General features: G+C 35.9%; 2 protein-coding genes and 1 long non-coding RNA gene across 9 annotated transcripts in view; 1 reads left to right on the top strand and 2 right to left on the bottom strand.

The window, feature by feature from the left end:
• Positions 1–2708: 2708 nt before the first annotated feature.
• Positions 2709–12158, bottom strand: LOC117680998 (uncharacterized). Its single transcript, XR_010712844.1, has 2 exons — positions 12018–12158; positions 2709–7189 (listed from the first exon to the last, which is right to left on the bottom strand). It is a non-coding gene; the product is annotated as an uncharacterized lncRNA (long non-coding RNA).
• Positions 12159–15707: 3549 nt separating this feature from the next.
• On the bottom strand, positions 15708–18339 carry LOC136275478 (uncharacterized). Its single transcript, XM_066084821.1, has 2 exons — positions 17286–18339; positions 15708–16749 (listed from the first exon to the last, which is right to left on the bottom strand). The coding sequence occupies exon 2, from the start codon at positions 16560–16562 to the stop codon at positions 15708–15710; it is 855 nt and encodes a 284-aa protein (XP_065940893.1). The 5' UTR covers positions 16563–16749; positions 17286–18339.
• A 777-nt stretch (positions 18340–19116) lies between these two features.
• The window catches only part of LOC105346971 (coronin-2B), a 41996-nt gene continuing 40566 nt past the window's right edge, over positions 19117–20546 (top strand). For 4 of the 7 annotated variants that reach the window (XM_066081385.1, XM_066081387.1, XM_066081362.1 and 1 more), the window contains exon 1: positions 19117–19378. The gene's annotated coding sequence lies outside the window, so the exon portion shown is untranslated. The remainder of the gene's footprint in view (positions 19379–20546) is intronic. The other 3 variants (XM_066081380.1, XM_066081388.1, XM_066081389.1) reach the window with 3 other exon arrangements.

The following is a 20546-nucleotide window of genomic DNA, read 5'->3' as shown; positions in this document are numbered from 1 at the left end:
AATGGTTGTTCAGGTGAGCGATATGGCCCACGGGCCTCTTATTCTCATAAGCATGTAATAAGTCAATTGTTGTCATATGGTTGTGTAATAAATTTTCTTATAAACCTCGCTATACAAAAAAAAAAATCCATGTACAAACCTTAATATTACCCCTCCTGCAGCCTTGCACTTTAACACATATAACGTTACACCACAATCACACACTTTACAGATGTATCTTTACCCCCATATGCTGTAAACACACAGTCACGGATTTGGACACATATACCATTGAATCCGGTCAGGTGATTTAACGTTTACCTTTACTCCGTAATTACGTACTTTGACGCACTCCGGACGGAGGCTCTCACGTCGACATAAAGTGATCCAAGGATTCAGAGGAATTTTCCAGTAATGTCGGATTTTACTAACTTGTACCATAATGTTTCTCTCTTAATTGTATGAAACGCTTTTTTGTAATCAATGAAACAACAATTAAGTCTCTGGTTTTTATCTAACTTTTCTGTTATTAAACTTTGTTAGGCAAATATTGCGTCTGTAAACCAACAATCACGCACTTTGCATAAACCGTTAACCAACAATCACACACTTTGTATATACCGTTAACCAACAATCACGCACTTTGTATAAACCGTTAACCAACAATCACGCACTTTGTATAAACCGTTAACCAACAATCACGCACTTTGTATAAACCGTTAACCAACAATCACGCACTTTGAATAAACCGTTAACCAACAATCACGCACTTTGTATAAACCGTTAACCAACAATCACGCACTTTGTATAAACCGTTAACCAACAATCACGCACTTTGTATAAACCGTTAATCCACAATCACGCACTTTGTATATACCGTTAACCAACAATCACGCACTTTGTATAAACCGTTAACCAACAATCACGCACTTTGTATAAACCGTTAACCAACAATCACGCACTTTGTATAAACCGTTAATCCACAATCACGCACTTTGTATATACCGTTAACCAACAATCACGCACTTTGTATAAACCGTTAATCCACAATCACGCACTTTGTATAAACCGTTAATCCACAATCACGCACTTTGTATAAACCGTTAACCAACAATCTCACACTTTGTATAAACCGTTAACCAACAATCACGCACTTTGTATAAACCGTTAACCAACAATCACGCACTTTGTATAAACCGTTAACCAACAATCACGCACTTTGTATAAACCGTTAACCAACAATCACGCACTTTGTATATACTGTTTACCCACAATCACGCACTTTGTATAAAACGTTAACCAACAATCACACACTATGTATAAACCGTTAACCAACAATCTCACACTTTGTATAAACCGTTAATCCACAATCACGCACTTTGTATAAACCGTTAACCAACAATCTCACACTTTGTATAAACCGTTAACCAACAATCACGCACTTTGTATAAACCGTTAACCAATAATCACGCACTTTGTATAAACCGTTAACCAACAATCACGCACTTTGTATAAACCGTTAACAAACAATCACACACTTTGTATATACCGTTAACCAACAATCACGCACTTTGTATAAACCGTTAACCAACAATCACACACTATGTATATACCGTTAACCAACAATCACGCACTTTGCATAAACCGTTAACCAACATTAACACACAAAATGTTTATGGATCGACATCGTAACGAGGCGATCTTGAAAATTACAATCGCAATTTGTCAAAGGAGTTAATTCATTTTATTTACATTTTCCAGTGTCTTTGCCTGTGATAACACTACGTATCGATTTTGTACTATAAAACCCATAATACAAATGACGCCAAATTGAGGCGCCAGCTTGGTTTACTTATTTATATTTTTATATTTAATCGTACGATGGCTTAAAATTATATAGAAATAAGTAATAAGGAATCATTCTTTGAATACTATGAGGTGATAATTTCGGTCGGGGCGTGATCAAATCTATCATAAAGCCCTTCGGGCTTTATTGGATTTGATCACGCCCCGACCGAAATTATTACCTCATCATACTCAAAGAATGATTTCTTATTCCTTATTAAAATTCATTTCTGGCTTTATTACAAGCCTCGGACAAAATTGAAAACGCGATGTCACAGACCTTTCGTGTTTAGTCCATTCACAGATCACACTCAAATTTAACTCCATGTGCTTTTCTGTCCGATTTGTTCCGTAAAAAAGAACGGGCGCCCGTAAAGTGCGAAACGAAATCGAAACGAAACGAAACGAATTCGAACGAAACGAAACGAATCGAAGCGAAACGAAACCAAACGAAACCAGAAATCGAAACGAAACGAAACGGAATTTAAACAAAACTAATATCAATTTTGACTACATAAAACTAAAAAATGAAAATACATTCATTGATATAAATTGTTGATCCATAAAATATAACTCCCTGTATGTTTCAGATTGCTGCTGTAAATTTTAAGCCGATTATCCGAATTTTGCAAAGTTATATGATGATAATAATATAATATTATAAGTGCCAAGCCGTTTTAACATTAATTTCAATGTAACTAACACGTTGTTACTTTGGGTGTTTTCCCGTGTTATTATTATTTTCGTTATAAAAGGGGAAATAACTCGCTTTGAGGGATATTATCCTTGTTGGATCAATTAACAGCTCTACTCGTGGGAGCTTTCCAAATATGGCTCGTCCTCTACGGTGGCTGGAAATCCAAAGAAAGGAGATATAAGTATAATAATTGTTATCAGATGTTTTATTTAGGATGGCGTCGATGGAAGTGTAAAATATCTTTATAAACACACAGTCACCAGTTACAAAATAGTATTCAATGTAATAAATTTACGTATAATGATACTTAATAAAATCTGGTGACTGTACAGAGGGTAAAACAATAATTATCAAAAATCCCTCTGCATATTAATTAAAATTACATGATCATAGTGAACTATAATAAGTGAAAATCATCTTAAATTCATAAAACGGCAACCCGTCTAATTGTTACTTTTTATCACACAAACTATGAACTAACTCAACTAAACTAAAAAGTTATATAATAGCTGACAGTCTCACAGTGCCTATTCAATAATTCAATAGAGACAATTCGAACTACAAACATCTCGCTATCTAACCACTTTCCTTTAATATTTACTCGTTTAGCTCGAAGAGGTTAATAAATCTTGCTCTGAAATAAGGGATTTAACAATTTTTTTGACGCAATCAATAAAGTGTTTAACTTACAATTTTAATGCGAACATCCTAACACTTATGATCCCGTTAGACATGTATTATAAACAAACAACCTTTTTACCTCTTTTCATAAAAGAGCGCGGGAATAAATAAAAGCGCCAAATTCAAAATCTACTTTTCTTATGATATGCATAAAAATAAATGTGAATATATAAAAATATGACTGGAGACTGTAGCTAAATATGATATACAACAAAAATATTAAAACATACAATCTATAATCTATAAAGTACTGTACACTAAATGAGGTCATGTTGCACGTTACCTAATAGATGATGACTTTAATTTAACTTTTAAAGACTTTACTAAAAGCTCAAATTTAGAAGATAATAAAAACAGGATTATGTACAAAATAAAAAATACACTATCCTTTATCAAGGTGACTTTATATCTAATTGCAAATAAATGAAAACTTAAATTTACATACCTGGAAATCCAAAGAAAGGAGATATAAGTATAATAATTGTTATCAGATGTTTTATTTAGGATGGCGTCGATGGAAGTGACCAAGCTTGGGCGCATTTCCACCGACAAACCTGCGTCTTTGGATTCCAGGATTTTAGCCAATCAGAATTTAGGATTGGTTGATTTACCGAAACAAAGTTGTAAAAAATTTCCTAATAAAGAAGATTATTTAAAATGAGCAATCACGTGACCTTAAAAAGATAGTCACGATAATTGAGATAATAGGTACACCTGTGCTTGACCTCAGGCCTTGCGGCCTTCTTAACAAAAAAAAGGACAAACTAACAAAAGGAACTAAATATTATTACATAATCACTTGGGCATCGATGTGATTAAACATTGGTCAGTAACAGCTCAAAGTAAATCAATTACATATATACAATGGAGTTCCATTAGCGTGTCAGGCCAATGTTTTTATAAGCGGAAGCACCTTTGCGGTTTTTTTGAAAAGACTAATTTACCCAGGTAACACCAAAAAAGGACATTTGTATGTCGTATTTATATTGCATAATAAAGAGACATCTGTAAAAAAAAATCAACTCTGAAAATGTTATCAAAAACCAAAATTATAGTCCCAAATTATGAATTTCATAAATCATGAAATTATTTAATACATATCTGTCTTCCCACAAATGTTTATTTAAAAATAAAATTTGGTGTTATGACTATTTTCCCCCTTGCTCCAATTGCTTTCGACCTCGGAAGCTCAAATTTAGAAACAAGAGAAAGACATAAAAAAAAAGTTACACACAAACAGAAAATATCTATATATGTATACCTGTACAAAGGGAGATATTTGCAAAAAAAAAGTCATAGGAACCTGAAATTGTCAGAGACTAAAATGTGCAATAAAAACATAAAATATTCAATATTTGACAGTGTATATACAAAAAGAACATACCAAAAGGAGAGAAATGAAATGGCAATACAAGTCCTGTGATTCATTATGGAGAAACAAAAATGACAAATCAATTGTAGAGACAGCAGGTTCCGAAAAGAAAAGTAACAAAATGTTGGATAATTTTGACAAATTAAAATGTGATAAACCAATTGGATGATGCTGCTAATATTAGATTGTCGTAGGTCAATTAAGTGCATGTGCATAGTTGTGATGAATCAACACAACATAGGCGCTGAAAGGTTGTTTAAGAATTTGTGTGATCTTATATCCTGTAAAAATGTTAGTAGAAATGACTGTGGGTACAAAAATAGTTTTCTCTGTTCGTTTGTCTGTGATTCCAAAATGTAGCCAATTTGCATAAACTTTATTGTATGGAAAGGGTGAAATGGATATATCACCAATATTAGGCGTGGGGATGTCATAATAAGAAGGACACAGTGACAAATGCATAATGTGGAGTAGAACACAGTCACCACCTGAAGTGAGTTCTAAAGCAAGAAAAGTATGTTTTTTGTATTTTCTCCGATAAAGCCACATGAAAATAATAATAATCAAAATGAAACATAAAATGCCACTTATAACTGAAGCATGTAATAATGAAAATTCATCTTTTAACCATGAATTTGAAGACTCAGCTGTTTCAGGTGCTGTAGTAGTTAACCGGTTATAAACTAAATTAAATGATGGGTTGGTTGCAACCTCAGATTTAACTTGTTGAACACTTTGAAGGAGCATCAGGGCAATGTGCATTTTTCTAAGTTTACAGAATAGGAGGATGGAACATGCTAGTGCTAATACTGCTATGCTTATAGCAACCATTGTTAGTATATCATTAGTTGAGGGCCACGGTGGGGTGATGTCAATTTCTCCATCTATCAAGGGCTCTGCTAAATGTTGAAAAATTTTCTTTTCTTTTATGGTAGCTTGGACCATTTTTGTAAGATTCAAGTGACTTTTTGCATCATTGACCAAAACTTGATTGAATGAATGATTAAATAATTGAAATTCAGGAATAGAAAATGAAACAGGATTGGAAAAAGTGGAATTTGGCCAGATATGAGACAGTTTGGAGTGCTCGAAAAATTCCTGTAATAAAGCCAAATTGACAGGGTGTGCAACTGAAAAGGATTTTGTTTGATTGTAACAATTTACCAATCGGGGAGCAAAATAAAGGCTGGATGTTTGCAGAGAGCATCTGCATGGAATATTTAAGATACAAAATTGACATCCTGGTAACATTTTCTGTTCTGAAGGGCAGTCTAATGAAATGCGTGGACTATGATATAGTAACACAGAAGTTGGTGTTAATTCTACAATAGATGGTTCAAATGTGTAGCCCTGAAGATAGCGAAACTGACAGTGACGATGAACATCCTTTGCATTGTTAAAATAAAGTGCTAAAATGCAACTATTTTTAGTAATGGGTGTCAGTGCATAGTTAGTATTACACACTACAGTTTTGTCCTGCTGACAGTTTATCAGGTCCTTTTCTTTCAACTGAATATATTTATCATGATGTTGAGTGATTGCAAAATAGTCTGGTAATGATAACAATTGTGTAGCTTGTCCAGTAGAGGCGTTGCTAGACATGGGGACAGGCATGGATACCACTTTGTACAATGGCATGCTACTTTGTTGAGAAGAAATTGGAAATTTAATCGTTACATATAATGTGGTTCCCTGTCTAGCATAAACAAATTGACCTTCAGAATAAAAATAGGAAGGATCAGTGTGAACAAGCTCAAACCCTTTGTAAGATTTTCTCAACAATGACGAAATTTGACGAATGGTATGCATAAGTAGAGTTTTTGAAATTAGAAATGGTGAGAGCTTTCCCTCGACTAATGTTTGAATAGATGTTTCTAGCTTGTCAAGTCTGTTCTTAAAAACAGTAACTTTGTTGACTTGGTTGACCAATATTTCTGAAAAGTTTGTTACAGTAGCTACTAATTGGTCAATGTTAGAAAGTTTGTTAGCCAAAAGTGAAATAGCTTGTGCATTGTTTTTAATTCCATTTTTCAAATTATTAATACGTGAATCGGTTAGTTGCATGAACGATGATAAGTGATCATTGTGTTGAACCAGAAGTTTAGCCATTTGGTTAGTGTGCCTTGTCAACATGTTAATGTGGGACGCAAGTATATTTACATCATCCATTGTGGCTGTGCCAAAAAGACTTTTGGACAATGAACCTACAAATGGTAATAATGACCTTGTCTGTCTCCTTTGTTGAACCTTAAGGTCTACACTTGGAATCAGAACCCGAATTGATTGCATTGTTTCATTGTAGTGGCTCATAACTTCTACATGTAAACTATGAATGAATCTAGCAATGTTATTATAAGTCATGCAATATTGTTCTGATTGGGGACATTTCAGAACTTGTTGGGGAATGGCAAACCTCTTTGGGAGTGGGATTCTGAAGGTGTTTAACCAATATTCTTGTGCAAGGATGATGTTTGGCTCTTCCTTGAACAAAACTCCATAATTGATCCTATGGATGATATTTTCTTTTGTCTTAATTGATGATGATGATGCAGTGTCAAGAACTAGTAAGGCCACCAAAAGGAACATGAAACTATGCAGGATCCCCCGTAATGGTGCTACAAAATAGCAAAAAGAAAAAAAAATTGAGGAGGAAGTAGGAACAGTCGGTGTTAATTTGAATCGTCATCCAAACTAACTAGCACTACGCACTGTATCATACATAGTATGTACAAAATTTTGACCGCTCTAACCCCTAAATTTTGGAAGGGGCGTTAAAAAAAAAATAAAAAAAAATAATAAAATTAGGGAGATAGCGAAGAAAAAAAAAAAATAATGTGTGCACAGTAGATCTGCAGATATCTACAAACTTACAGAGGACTGCAAAATCTATATACCTGTTTAGTGTGTCTGCCCTAGTGTCTAAAACCTGCTTTTTTTGCATTTTATTTAAGGCCTTTTGATACCATCATACTTTGTCTTACTGATACAATTTTCAATATTTTATTATTTTTTTTTCGTTACCAGTCTAATATTTATGCTTGAAGCAAGTTTTCCTACGTTTTCCATGTTTGGTAAATTTCTTATCAATTTCTTCAAGCATTTCCCTGTCAAAAGAACTGTCAGGTTCCCAAGTTCTTGAACCATTTTCCCACTCAACTCGAATTTCTCTTCTACCATGTTTATACCTTCCAGCTAACAACCTGTTCAACTTCCACTTTTTGTTCGAGTCATGAAGTGTTGGTGGTGTGTGAGGGGCGGGTACGGTGGGTGTATTTGCAGTGTGTTTTTGGTGATGTGGTACATCTACCGGTGGCGTTGGGTCATTGTGAGCAGGTGGTGTATGTACATGAGTTTGTGAATCTTGACCTTGTGTGGCTGGTTGCTGATCCAGATTTTGTTGTTGAGCATGATTATGATTGTCATCTGGTGCTTGTTGAGTAGGTGCAGCAATATTTTGTTGATTCTGGATGTCAGCATGTAAGTGTGCTCTGTGAATGTCTGGATCATGATACATCTTAAGGTTGGTTGCATTCATGTATGATGCATTCACCTTGTTGTCTGAGCACCTTCTGAGTTTGTATGTAAAATTGGGCCCTAGTTCAATGATTTGATAAGGACCTTCTGCCTTGTCATACAGTTTGCTTGACTGACCCTTAGGTACTTTGTTGACTTTGATAAGGACTTTGTCACCTAACTTAAAATCTGGTAGCTTTACCCGAAGATCATGTCGTTCTTTATTTTGTTGCTGATGCCATTGAATGTTGTTTTTAACTATTTCATTTGTCACTTTTAATTGATCTATCAACTCACTGATATGGTCTTTTGCATCCCTATTAAGATTGTCCTTGGGTTCTAGGGATACATCAAAGGGCATTCTCATTTCCTCACCAAATAACAAGTAGTATGGGGAATACTCAGTGGAGTGAGAAGAAGGAGATTTACGATGACCCATCAATACACCTGGTAAGACTTCTGTCCATTTCTCTTGAGCACCACTACAGTAAGTTCGAAGAGAAGAAGCTACCGTGCTATTTTGTCTTTCCACTAGACCATTTGTATTTGGATGATAAGCAGAGGTATGATGCTGTTTGATGTCAAAAAGTTCACACAATGCATTAACTAATTTGGACATAAAATTCCTACCTCTGTCAGAGAACAATACCTTAGGAGCACCATATCGAGTGAATATCTCTTTATAAAGAACCCTGGCAGTTTCCACAGCTGTCTGTGATTTTAATGGAAATGCCTCAACCCATCTTGTACCTGCATCCACACAAAGCAAAATATACTCAAAACCTTCTTTTGTTTTGAAGAGTGGCCCTAGGATGTCTATGTGCCAGCGTTCAAATCGTTTAGCTATTGGCAAGGGGTTCATGGGGGGATTTGAAGGATTGTAATCACGTTTTGCCCGCTGACATCTATCACATGACCTAACATAGTCTGCAATATCTTGATACATCCTTGGCCAATAGTACTTAAGAACCAAGGCTGTTCTTACCTTTTCAATTCCTAAGTGAGCCCCTCCTGCTACACTGTCATGATAAGCATATAAAGCTTCTTCACGAAGCACTCTGGGGAGAGCTATTTGTCGGACATGTGTAACCTCATCATTCACTGCTTTTCTGACCCTTCTCTGGTACCAATGATATAAAATATCGTCTACCAAATCAAAATGTCTGACTTCTGCTACTGTTACCTGTCTGGTTTTGTCATCCTCAGGGAGCACATTGTTTTTCAAATATGCATAGATATGTTGAAAATCTGGACATTGTTGTTGTAGGTTTGGCAGGTCCACCAAATTGACTGACTGTGATGCTGTGTTACTTACCTCAGTATTGGATAAAACATTTATCTCTTTGGGATCCTCAGAATATCCGAAGTAAACAAACAAAGGGCATTTTTCTTCTTCCACCTCCTCTGTTGATGTTACCTGTGAATCGTGTTCAGGACTTAGATCTGAGGGAGGGGGAGAACTGTTTTCAATTTGACATATTGTTTGGTTACTTACCTCACTTTCTGGGTAAGGCCGTCTACTGAGTGCATCTGCAACACAGTTACTTTTTCCAGGGCGATGGACCATTTGAAAACAATATTCTTGTAGCTTTAAAGCCCATCTTTCTAACCTACCTGTATGTTTGGCAGTCTGTAACCATACTAGGGCCTTATGATCTGTTACGACTGTAAATTTATTGTGAACTAAGTATGGTCTATATGCTTCTATTCCACTTATGACAGCTAGACATTCTTTTTCAGTAGTAGTGAACTTGCGCTGATCTGGGGAAAGAGACTTACCTCCATACGCTACAACATACTCTTTGTTTTCCTCATTTAACTGGCCTAATACATACCCAATTGAAGTGTCAGATGCATCACATGTAAGCATGAATGGTCTATTTGGATCAGGGTAAGATAGAACTGGGGCAGTTATGAGTTTGTCTTTAAGTATCTCAAAAGCATTCTGACATGATTCTGTCCACTCCCACTTTTTCTCCTTAGACAGAAGTGAATTTAGAGGTGTAGCAATCTTTGCAAAATTAGAGATGAAACGACGATAATAATTAGCCATTCCTAAGAAACTGCGCACCTGCTTTTGTGTTTTAGGGGTGGGGAACTCACTCATGGCTTTGGTTTTTTCTGGATCTACCTCTATACCATTTTTAGAAATAATGTGACCCAAAAATTTCAGCTTTTTCACCGCAAAGTGGCATTTAGTGGGTTGGAGTTTTAAATTTGCTTCTTTTAGACGTTTGAAAACTTGTTCTAAATGTTTGAGATGCTGCTCAAATGAGTTTGAGAAAATTAGAATGTCATCTACATAGACCAAAACTGATTTCCAATTTAAACCTCTAAGAACATTTGCCATTAATGTTTGAAAAGAAATTGGCGAATTTTGTAACCCAAAAGGCATTCTTTTCCACTCATAAACGCCACTCTGTGTGATAAATGCTGCTTTTTGCCTACTTCCTTCATCCAACTCCATTTGCCAAAAACCTGACATTAAATCAAGATTGGTAAAATATGTAGCTTTAGCTTCACCAATGGCATCAAAAACACTTTCTATATGGGGCAACGGAAAAGACATGGGTATTGTTATCTTGTTCAACGCCCTATAATCACATGCAAACCTGTAGGTACTGTTTTTCTTTTTGACCAATACTACTGGCGAGTGCCATTCGGAGTTAGATGGTTGAATTATGTCATTGTCAAGCATTTCTTGAAGTTGCCTATCAATTTCCCTTGATGCATGTGGAGATGTTCTGTAAAAAGGTAATCGAACAGGTCTCGAGCCAGGTTTTGTTTCTATGTGATGTTTGTGCAAATCTGTTCTACCTAACTCTGTCAAATCAAGAGCAAAGTTTTCCCTGTGATTAGCTAAAAACTCTAAAAGAATTTGTTTTTGCTTGGGTTCTAAATCTGCATTATCAAGGTTGAAATGAATTTCCTTTTGTTTTTGAATTTCTGTTGTGATTTGATTTACTTGTGGAACTTTGCTTTTGCTTTGAGATGTTGCATCCAATGGAAAAATGTGATTTTGTTCAATTTCCATAACATGAGCTACAATATAATTGTGAGGTAGAGAAATGTCGTGACAATGAGGATTCATGATTCTAAGGACACCCATTCGCTTATGCACCTTTATAAGACATTTTGCAGCACTTAAATTCTTGGCTAAAATGTTATCATGTGGCTCAAGAAGCACTTCTCTATCTTGTTGTTGTTGGCGTGAAATTCTAACCTGTACAACCATTTCTGACCTAGCTGGTATTTCAACTGGCTGAGTAAGTCTTGCTAATCCTGAATTGGTGTGAACAACACAAACATTTGGTGACTCATGCTTGTCTGGAATGTGCATGATGTTAGTACTAGCAAAGGTTATTGTGGTGTTAGTAGCACTCAAAAAGTCAATTCCTAAAATGAATGAGTGATGCAAACCATCAACAATATGAGCACTAAAGGTATACCTAGCATTATTGATTGTGAATTCAATATTTAATTTGCCTAACACTGCCAAATGTTGTCCACTGGCACCTATCACATGAAGAAAATCTGGATTTTGCAACTCTGACCCAAAATAAGCAGTTTTTTCAAAAAAAACTTTACTTAAAATTGTAACTGCAGCACCGGAATCTACAATAGCACTGGTTGTTTGTCCCTTAACATTAACATTTACTGTGTTTTTGGACATATGGGTGATCAAATTTACCCTAGGACATTTGTCACTGTGCCCATCTTTAGAAACATTCCTAAAGATAGGCTCGAATCCCTATGCCGAATTATTTGTTGATTGTGTTGTCAGTGCCTGTATGTCTGTCTGTCCAATTTTGCCTTTTTTTAAATCGTCCTCTAGTGTTCTACAGCATTTCCATAAATGATTATATCTATTACAATAAATACATTTTTGATTTCTGGCTCTACAATTGTAAAATGAATCACAAGACTCACCACATCGGAAGCACTGTTGGGACTGCCTAGGTCTGGAACCCATGTTCTTCTGCTGGTCAGCCTCCCTGTAACCATGGCGCTGGGGACCCCTCTGTGACTGGTTCTGGTTGTTACTGAAGTATGGCTTCTGCTTGGCCGGGCTGTTGAAACGTCTGGTCTCCTGAAGCACATTAATGTTTGATGTCTCTAGTGCACTCATTCGTTGTTCCAGAGAAGTTAGCGCATTGCACATCGCTGCACCGGTTGCTGACTGGACCGCATCATCACTGCAGATGGACTGAGCCATCTCTGCTAACATGGCATGGGTTCGTAAGTCCTCCATATTGGTTGGATTTACCTTCACCATATCCGCTTTTATTTTTGGTTTTAGTCCTCTCATGATCTTGCCCATTGTTTGGTTGGTGTCCATTTTTAAGTCGGTTGCTTTTTCTGTAACTCCAGTGATTGGGAAGGACCTGCGCCACGCGCCATAGTCGCATTTAAGAGAAAAATGGCGCATTAGATCAATTACTCTACGCGCCGAAGTGCGCATTCAAATTTCTCATCGGTTATAAAAGTTTTAGCGATGTCCGCTGGAAATTTACTCTGTACGACTTAGCTAATCGTCTTTTAATACATTTGTTTTAAAACATCAAATTTCATTGGTCGTGTTTGGTAAAACAGAAATAAACAACCAATAAAAACGTTTCCACTCTTTTATGCGTGGTAGATTATTCCAGAATTTCCTCCGAAAGAGAACTTGAAGTCGCCCAGTATTCTGAGTTCTCAATTATGTAAACTAACCCCAAATGCAGTAAAATGATGATTATCTAATTGAAAAGACGTTTTCACAGCCTCAATTAATCCCTGTTGTGATTATTAAAACTCACGGCTGTCTTACCATGCTTATCGTTACTGTACTGGCGTGCGACCAGTTCTCGCCGAGTACCATTTCTCGCCAGTACATTGTGACGTCATTTTATCAACACATAAAATTATAGACGAAAAATGACGTCACAATGTACTGGCGAGAAATGGTACTCGGCGAGAACTAGTCGCACGCCAGTAGGGGTTATAAATACGGGTGATGCAACCACACTGCATTGAAAATTACAACCGATGTTTATTTATTTAAGTGTCGATACTACAATTAGTTGTAACTTGTAATTATTTAATAACTCGCAAAATTAATGTTTAAATAATAAGAAAAACCGTTCCCTACAGTTATCTTCAAAGTTTGAAAGATTCTCTACATAACGGTAATAATTGGGTCAAAGGGTTTGACTAATACCTCCAAATCAAAGGCCTGAAGGGCCATAATGGCTTACGGGTTTGATATGACTATATTTACATGGATCGAGTATGATTCCCTCTATTTCTAACGGAAACTTTAGTTTATTTATACTCTATAGAAAGTAACTAGCTACATGTAATTCATAGATCTATAAAAACTAACAGGACCGATATCAACATGCCGCATTTGTTGATTAGTCGAACCTTAGTGACCGAAACAGACAGGATTGAAATCTAGACGCCTTTTTTATCAATTGGTTGAAACCACCATTGCTTTTAGGAAAATCATAGACTGCATAAAATAATAATGATGATGTCAGACTCAAACTCCAATATGAGACAATTTGTTTCTTTCTTTTATCCAACGACTGAAGTACATTAACTGTAAATTCATTCAACTATATAGGACACAAAAACACTTAAAACCAACATGCTCTCAAATATCAGTATACCTTGTATTCCTACGCACTATGAACTTGCGCGAGAGTTGGTGCACGGTGCGACGTAACAGCGCCACAGCCAACGCGAAATCACTGGGCGTAAAAATAATATAACCAAATGATGAAATGTATTGCATGATATTTACATTCTACTGTGTTTTTCCATTAAATTCCGTGATGTTTAAATGCCTCTAAATGCAACAAGTAGTCAAAGGTCAAATTGACGAGTTTTATTATGACGTCACAAACGTTGAACGCTGTAAACTGCAACGTCACAAGCGAAAATTAAACTTCACGCTTGTGGCTGTTACCGTGGCTCTTCCATTAATGTTAACTTACCCTTAGGATAAGATCGGAATTTTAAGGTATAATTCACATTTGCAGACAAGGCAAAAAGTTAAAAAATGTAAATATAAGCATTAAATCATGTTTTTTTTAAGTATACACTCTCATAACTGCCGCGGTGTGTGCATACAAATTTTCATAACGCGCTAACGCGCGTTACTCCACTGCGGCAGTTATGAGAGTGTATACTTAAAAAAATCATGATTCAATGCTATATTATGTACTATAATTAATATATTCTCATGAAATCTACACCAGCAAGTATTATTCCATTTTATTTGTATTTCATAAATGTATATTTATTCATATTTTTCTGGGTTTTTTTTCTACTTTTTTAAGAGGCTGACCTTCACAAGCTTTTATAAGAAATATAGATTCACAAGGCAGTTCTAACACCTTCTGGTTTTTTCCCTTTGTACAGATAAACTCTTTGGGGATGGGGGGGGGGGGGGGGGCAAGAAACGGGCAGAACTATGCAATTACAGCAAACTTGTTTTGACACCAAATTTAATTAAAATTAATTACTGCACTACAACTTTGCAGTCAGTCTCTCTTCACATGACATGTGTACACAGTCATTTTCAGAGGCATACCATACAATGTCGCTATGTTATCATGGTTATAGTAATGAGACATCGCTTCCGTATATGACTTGCAATCAAGCTTAACTGCATATTGTTTTTTTATTTGAGTACATTTGGTCTCAAGTTTCCAATATTTTTACGACAAATAAACAGTTCAATCATAGCACAACCAAGGTACATTAAGTCCATCGATGGAACATTGTGCTATTTTTAGATCTTGGAAAATCCCCAACATTCGATATTGGCGGAGGTGTCGAAGAAGGCACATTATATTAAAACAAGTAGTAATTGCCCCTCTATTTATGCATTTATTACCGATTTATAATCCCAGTTTCAATATATCTCAATCATAAGTTCAGTTCTTTCACCGTTAAACACTTTCCCCCTTGCTGAGATCGATGTCGATCGAAGTTAGCGACACTCTCTGCGGGTACAAACGTTTTTATGAAGATTGAACGAAATAACGACGACTTTACATTTACTTAACACTGTTAGGATCTGAAATAATTGTGAAAAGATTTTTTGCTTATAATACATATAAGTATGCATATGCATAGCGGAAAGCATGGCGGCACTGTGTGATGCATGGCGGGGACCTATACCTCTATGCAAAAACGGCCTAGGAAAAACACTGCAGTTAATATTCATTCGCGTTAGATTTCGATTTTGTTTAAATAAAGTCAATTCATATTGGTTACAATAACATAAGTGATAATAACATATATGAAAAATATAAACTTGCTTAAAGATATTTATAATGAACAACAAACAGTTAACTTTGCAACATTCGAATAGAACTATTTTTTGTCGCGCATGTTCAGATAACTGAACTCTTTGCCGTAAAGATTATCCGGCAACTAGATGGCCGTAAGCCATAAAAACACAGAAGTACAGAGACTGATTTTATTTATCATTAAGCAAACACCATAACAAAAATTGCATCAGTGAAATGTATAAACACATCAAATAAATGAAATTTAACCAGTTCGTTAAGTTTTTAAATTTTATAGAAGTTGTTTGCTCTAGGTTGGTCCTTGATAATTTCAATTTTACAAAATGGCCCCAATGAATAAATAGATGGCCCTTTCATTATGAAAATGGCCCATTAAAATCAATAACTGTGGGGCCATAGTCCCATTGCCATTTTTGGCCTTCCCAATCACTGTAACTCTATGAATAAATTCCTCTACACTCTCTGTTGGTCCTTGCTGTAGCTCTAACAGATCAAAGACGTGGTTTGAGGGAGGTTTAAATCGATTGATGAAAGCTTCGTGGATTGAATTCAGGGTAAGCTTTTTTATTGTGTCCAACGAATTAAACCACGTCTCTGCTGCTCCGATTAGAAAGAACGGCAAGTGCAAAATGGCTGTTTGTTCTGAGAGTTTTTGAAGACTGATGAATGCCATGAACTTCATCCACCATTGCACAGCAGATGTTTTTCCATCAAACTTCTCCAATTTGATGTTTGATAGCTGTCTTATGTGGCTTTCTGCAGGGGCTGTCACTGATCTTTGCAGGGTATGTTGTGGCATGGGTGGTGGTGGTGGTGGTGGAAGAAATTCCCTCTGTTGTTGTTGTTGAAGTGTTTGTCTTTGCTGTCGTTGTTGTTCATGATGTTGGTGCTGTTGAATTTGAAGTTGTTGTTCTTGGATCTCTTGTTGCTGTGTGATATGTTCCTGTTGTAGGGCTTGAAGTCTCTGCCTCATTACATTCAATTCCTCTTCCTTTTCTTCTTGGCGTTGTTTTTCCGCCTCCACTCTTAATTTGAGGGCTTCAATTTCCTCATTCTTTTCCTGGAAAGTTGCCATGATCTCCGCTTGCAAATTTCCATTTTCTGGGTTTGAAGAATTTTCTGGAGTTCCAGTTGGCATCTTTCTTCTTGGTCTGAAGTTATATTTCTGCATGCGAGATTGGGATCTAAAGGATGGTCTCCACCAGTTAACACGTTGTTACTTTGGGTGTTTTCCCGTGTTATTATTATTTTCGTTATAAAAGGGGAAATAACTCGCTTTGAGGGATATTATCCTTGTTGGATCAATTAACAGCTCTACTCGTGGGAGCTTTCCAAATATGGCTCGTCCTCTACGGTGGCTGGAAATCCAAAGAAAGGAGATATAAGTATAATAATTGTTATCAGATGTTTTATTTAGGATGGCGTCGATGGAAGTGTAAAATATCTTTATAAACACACAGTCACCAGTTACAAAATAGTATTCAATGTAATAAATTTACGTATAATGATACTTAATAAAATCTGGTGACTGTACAGAGGGTAAAACAATAATTATCAAAAATCCCTCTGCATATTAATTAAAATTACATGATCATAGTGAACTATAATAAGTGAAAATCATCTTAAATTCATAAAACGGCAACCCGTCTAATTGTTACTTTTTATCACACAAACTATGAACTAACTCAACTAAACTAAAAAGTTATATAATAGCTGACAGTCTCACAGTGCCTATTCAATAATTCAATAGAGACAATTCGAACTACAAACATCTCGCTATCTAACCACTTTCCTTTAATATTTACTCGTTTAGCTCGAAGAGGTTAATAAATCTTGCTCTGAAATAAGGGATTTAACAATTTTTTTGACGCAATCAATAAAGTGTTTAACTTACAATTTTAATGCGAACATCCTAACACTTATGATCCCGTTAGACATGTATTATAAACAAACAACCTTTTTACCTCTTTTCATAAAAGAGCGCGGGAATAAATAAAAGCGCCAAATTCAAAATCTACTTTTCTTATGATATGCATAAAAATAAATGTGAATATATAAAAATATGACTGGAGACTGTAGCTAAATATGATATACAACAAAAATATTAAAACATACAATCTATAATCTATAAAGTACTGTACACTAAATGAGGTCATGTTGCACGTTACCTAATAGATGATGACTTTAATTTAACTTTTAAAGACTTTACTAAAAGCTCAAATTTAGAAGATAATAAAAACAGGATTATGTACAAAATAAAAAATACACTATCCTTTATCAAGGTGACTTTATATCTAATTGCAAATAAATGAAAACTTAAATTTACATACCTGGAAATCCAAAGAAAGGAGATATAAGTATAATAATTGTTATCAGATGTTTTATTTAGGATGGCGTCGATGGAAGTGACCAAGCTTGGGCGCATTTCCACCGACAAACCTGCGTCTTTGGATTCCAGGATTTTAGCCAATCAGAATTTAGGATTGGTTGATTTACCGAAACAAAGTTGTAAAAAATTTCCTAATAAAGAAGATTATTTAAAATGAGCAATCACGTGACCTTAAAAAGATAGTCACGATAATTGAGATAATAGGTACACCTGTGCTTGACCTCAGGCCTTGCGGCCTTCTTAACAAAAAAAAGGACAAACTAACAAAAGGAACTAAATATTATTACATAATCACTTGGGCATCGATGTGATTAAACATTGGTCAGTAACAGCTCAAAGTAAATCAATTACATATATACAATGGAGTTCCATTAGCGTGTCAGGCCAATGTTTTTATAAGCGGAAGCACCTTTGCGGTTTTTTTGAAAAGACTAATTTACCCAGGTAACACCAAAAAAGGACATTTGTATGTCGTATTTATATTGCATAATAAAGAGACATCTGTAAAAAAAAATCAACTCTGAAAATGTTATCAAAAACCAAAATTATAGTCCCAAATTATGAATTTCATAAATCATGAAATTATTTAATACATATCCATAACACCAAATTTTATTTTTAAATAAACATTTGTGGGAAGACATAACCATAATATGGTTACATTGAAATTAATTTTAAAACGAAATAAATGAAATTATTGTTAAAAATTTCAATGTAACCATAATATGGTTACATTAAAATTAATGTTAAATCGGGCTTGGCCCCTGCATGTGCATTATAAATCATAATGTTTTGAAGTATACAGTCTCATAACTGCATGCACCGGTGTGTGCATACAAATTGAGTAACGCGGGTTAGCACGTTATAAGAATTTGTGAATGAGAATGAGAAATTATCCATTAACTTTAAATAATCCAAAGAAAAATTTTCACACGTTTTTACTAATAAAAGAAATGAATGTTTTCCTACATGTACATGCATACATATATATATAGAGAGAGAGAGAGAGAGAGAGAGAGAGAGAGAGAGGAGAGAGAGAGAGAGAGAGAGAGAGAGAGAGAGAGAGAGAGGAGAGAGAGAGAGAGAGAGAGAGAGAGAGAGAGAGAGAGAGAGAGAGAGCGCTCCTCTGTTCAAGAAGATATATATAATTTGAAACTGGTCACTACATTATACCCTTCTAAATAAAACTCCTGCTGAGACGTAAGTCTTCAACGAGACAGGTGCGCGCTCCCTGGCGATTCATTATGAGAACAAAGAGGACCTTGATCCGCCTCGGAGAGTCTCTACCCGTCACGCCTGAAATACACCATACAGGTAGCCTCGCCGTGTCGTACAGGTGTTGACAAAGGTGTGCAGCAGACCGGTTCTAAATCCCAGGTAAACAAACAATTAACTTTAGCGGTGTAGCGGCGATTTGTTGCTTTGTGTTCACTGCAGGACTACGGAGGAATTTCGCCCGTCGATTAGACGACTTACAGAGTTACGTCCCGTGGTGTGGACTGTTTTGTATCGATCACTGACCGGATTATGTGTGTCTCCAGAACGTGATTCAGTGCACATGGATTATGTTTATGTCCCACAGAATTTATCTTATGCAGGTAAGACAAACTGTTTAATGCCTGTGTTACATGTACATGTATGTCAACCTGTACGGTTTCTTCAGCTCAGGCCGAGATATTTGTTTCGAAGTGCACACGTGTGTCACTGTGTGGACCTTTTTCTTATCTGTTATTATGGGCATTAGGCTGTCTGATTTTGTAGAGACCACACCCGGAGAGAGAGAGAGAGAGAGAGAGAGAGAGAGAGAGAGGGGGGGGGGAGAGAAAGAGAGAGAGAGAGGGGGGGGGGGAGAGAGAGAGAGGGATGTTCACTGTGTGGACCTTTTTCTTATCTGTTATTATGGGCATTAGGCTGTCTGATTTTGTAGAGACCACACCCGGAGAGAGAGAGAGAGAGAGAGAGAGAGGGGGGGGGAGAGAAAGAGAGAGAGAGAGAGGGGGAGAGAGAGAGAGGGATGTCATATTAACAGATAAATAGGTAAATACGGGTCAATGAGGCTCAAACAGTCATCGGTACAGACTATTCATGTATTTTATAAAATATTCTCCAAATTTGTGTATTGTGAACAGAAATTGATGGAGAATACAAAGTAAGGATATGATGAAAATAAAAGTACATGTACATCCAACTTAGTCAAAATAATTACCCCCCCCCCCTTTCCAGTAATCTATAGGGTAATTGTAACTCGATCATGAACTACAGTAGGTCTTATGATTTTCAAGGTGTTTTTATATCTAACAATGTTTTCTAAAATCAAATGTTGATGCAGCGCTATAGGCTGAAAATAATGGATGGACTATAATACTATATAAACCTAGGACGAAATTATAAATCCAGTTCAACTAGTTTTTTTTCATTGCTAATAGTTATAATGAAGACCAATGTAAGTATTAGTCTTATAATATTAATAGTGATTTGCGCTTTGATCTATATTTGCACAGTCCAAAAACATTGAGGTAAACGTTGAAGATTTTAATGAAAATCATAAGTTATACTTTTAAGGTACCTCACTACACCTTCACTTATACTTTTTCAGACACTGCGTCACAAGATGGCGATGTAAATGTTTTGTTAAACTGTTTATATCGTTCGAGTGGGTTGTATATCGTCGTAGCTCAGTGGTTAAAGTATTGGGCTTCTGGACCACAGATCATGAGTTAGAATCCGCATGGAGCTTTTGTTCATCTTAACTGAATTTAATTTTTG

Source organism: Magallana gigas, chromosome 1, assembly GCF_963853765.1.
Source record: "Magallana gigas chromosome 1, xbMagGiga1.1, whole genome shotgun sequence".
NCBI lineage: Eukaryota > Metazoa > Mollusca > Bivalvia > Ostreida > Ostreidae > Magallana > Magallana gigas.
The sequence above is the reverse complement of the archived record's forward strand: the minus strand, read 5'-3'. Positions and strand labels throughout refer to the sequence as shown.

Coding starts and splice junctions, on each gene's coding strand:
- LOC136275478 (XM_066084821.1), bottom strand. CDS start 16,562: ATGCAGAAATATAACTTCAGACCAAGAAGAAAGATGCCAACTGGAACT.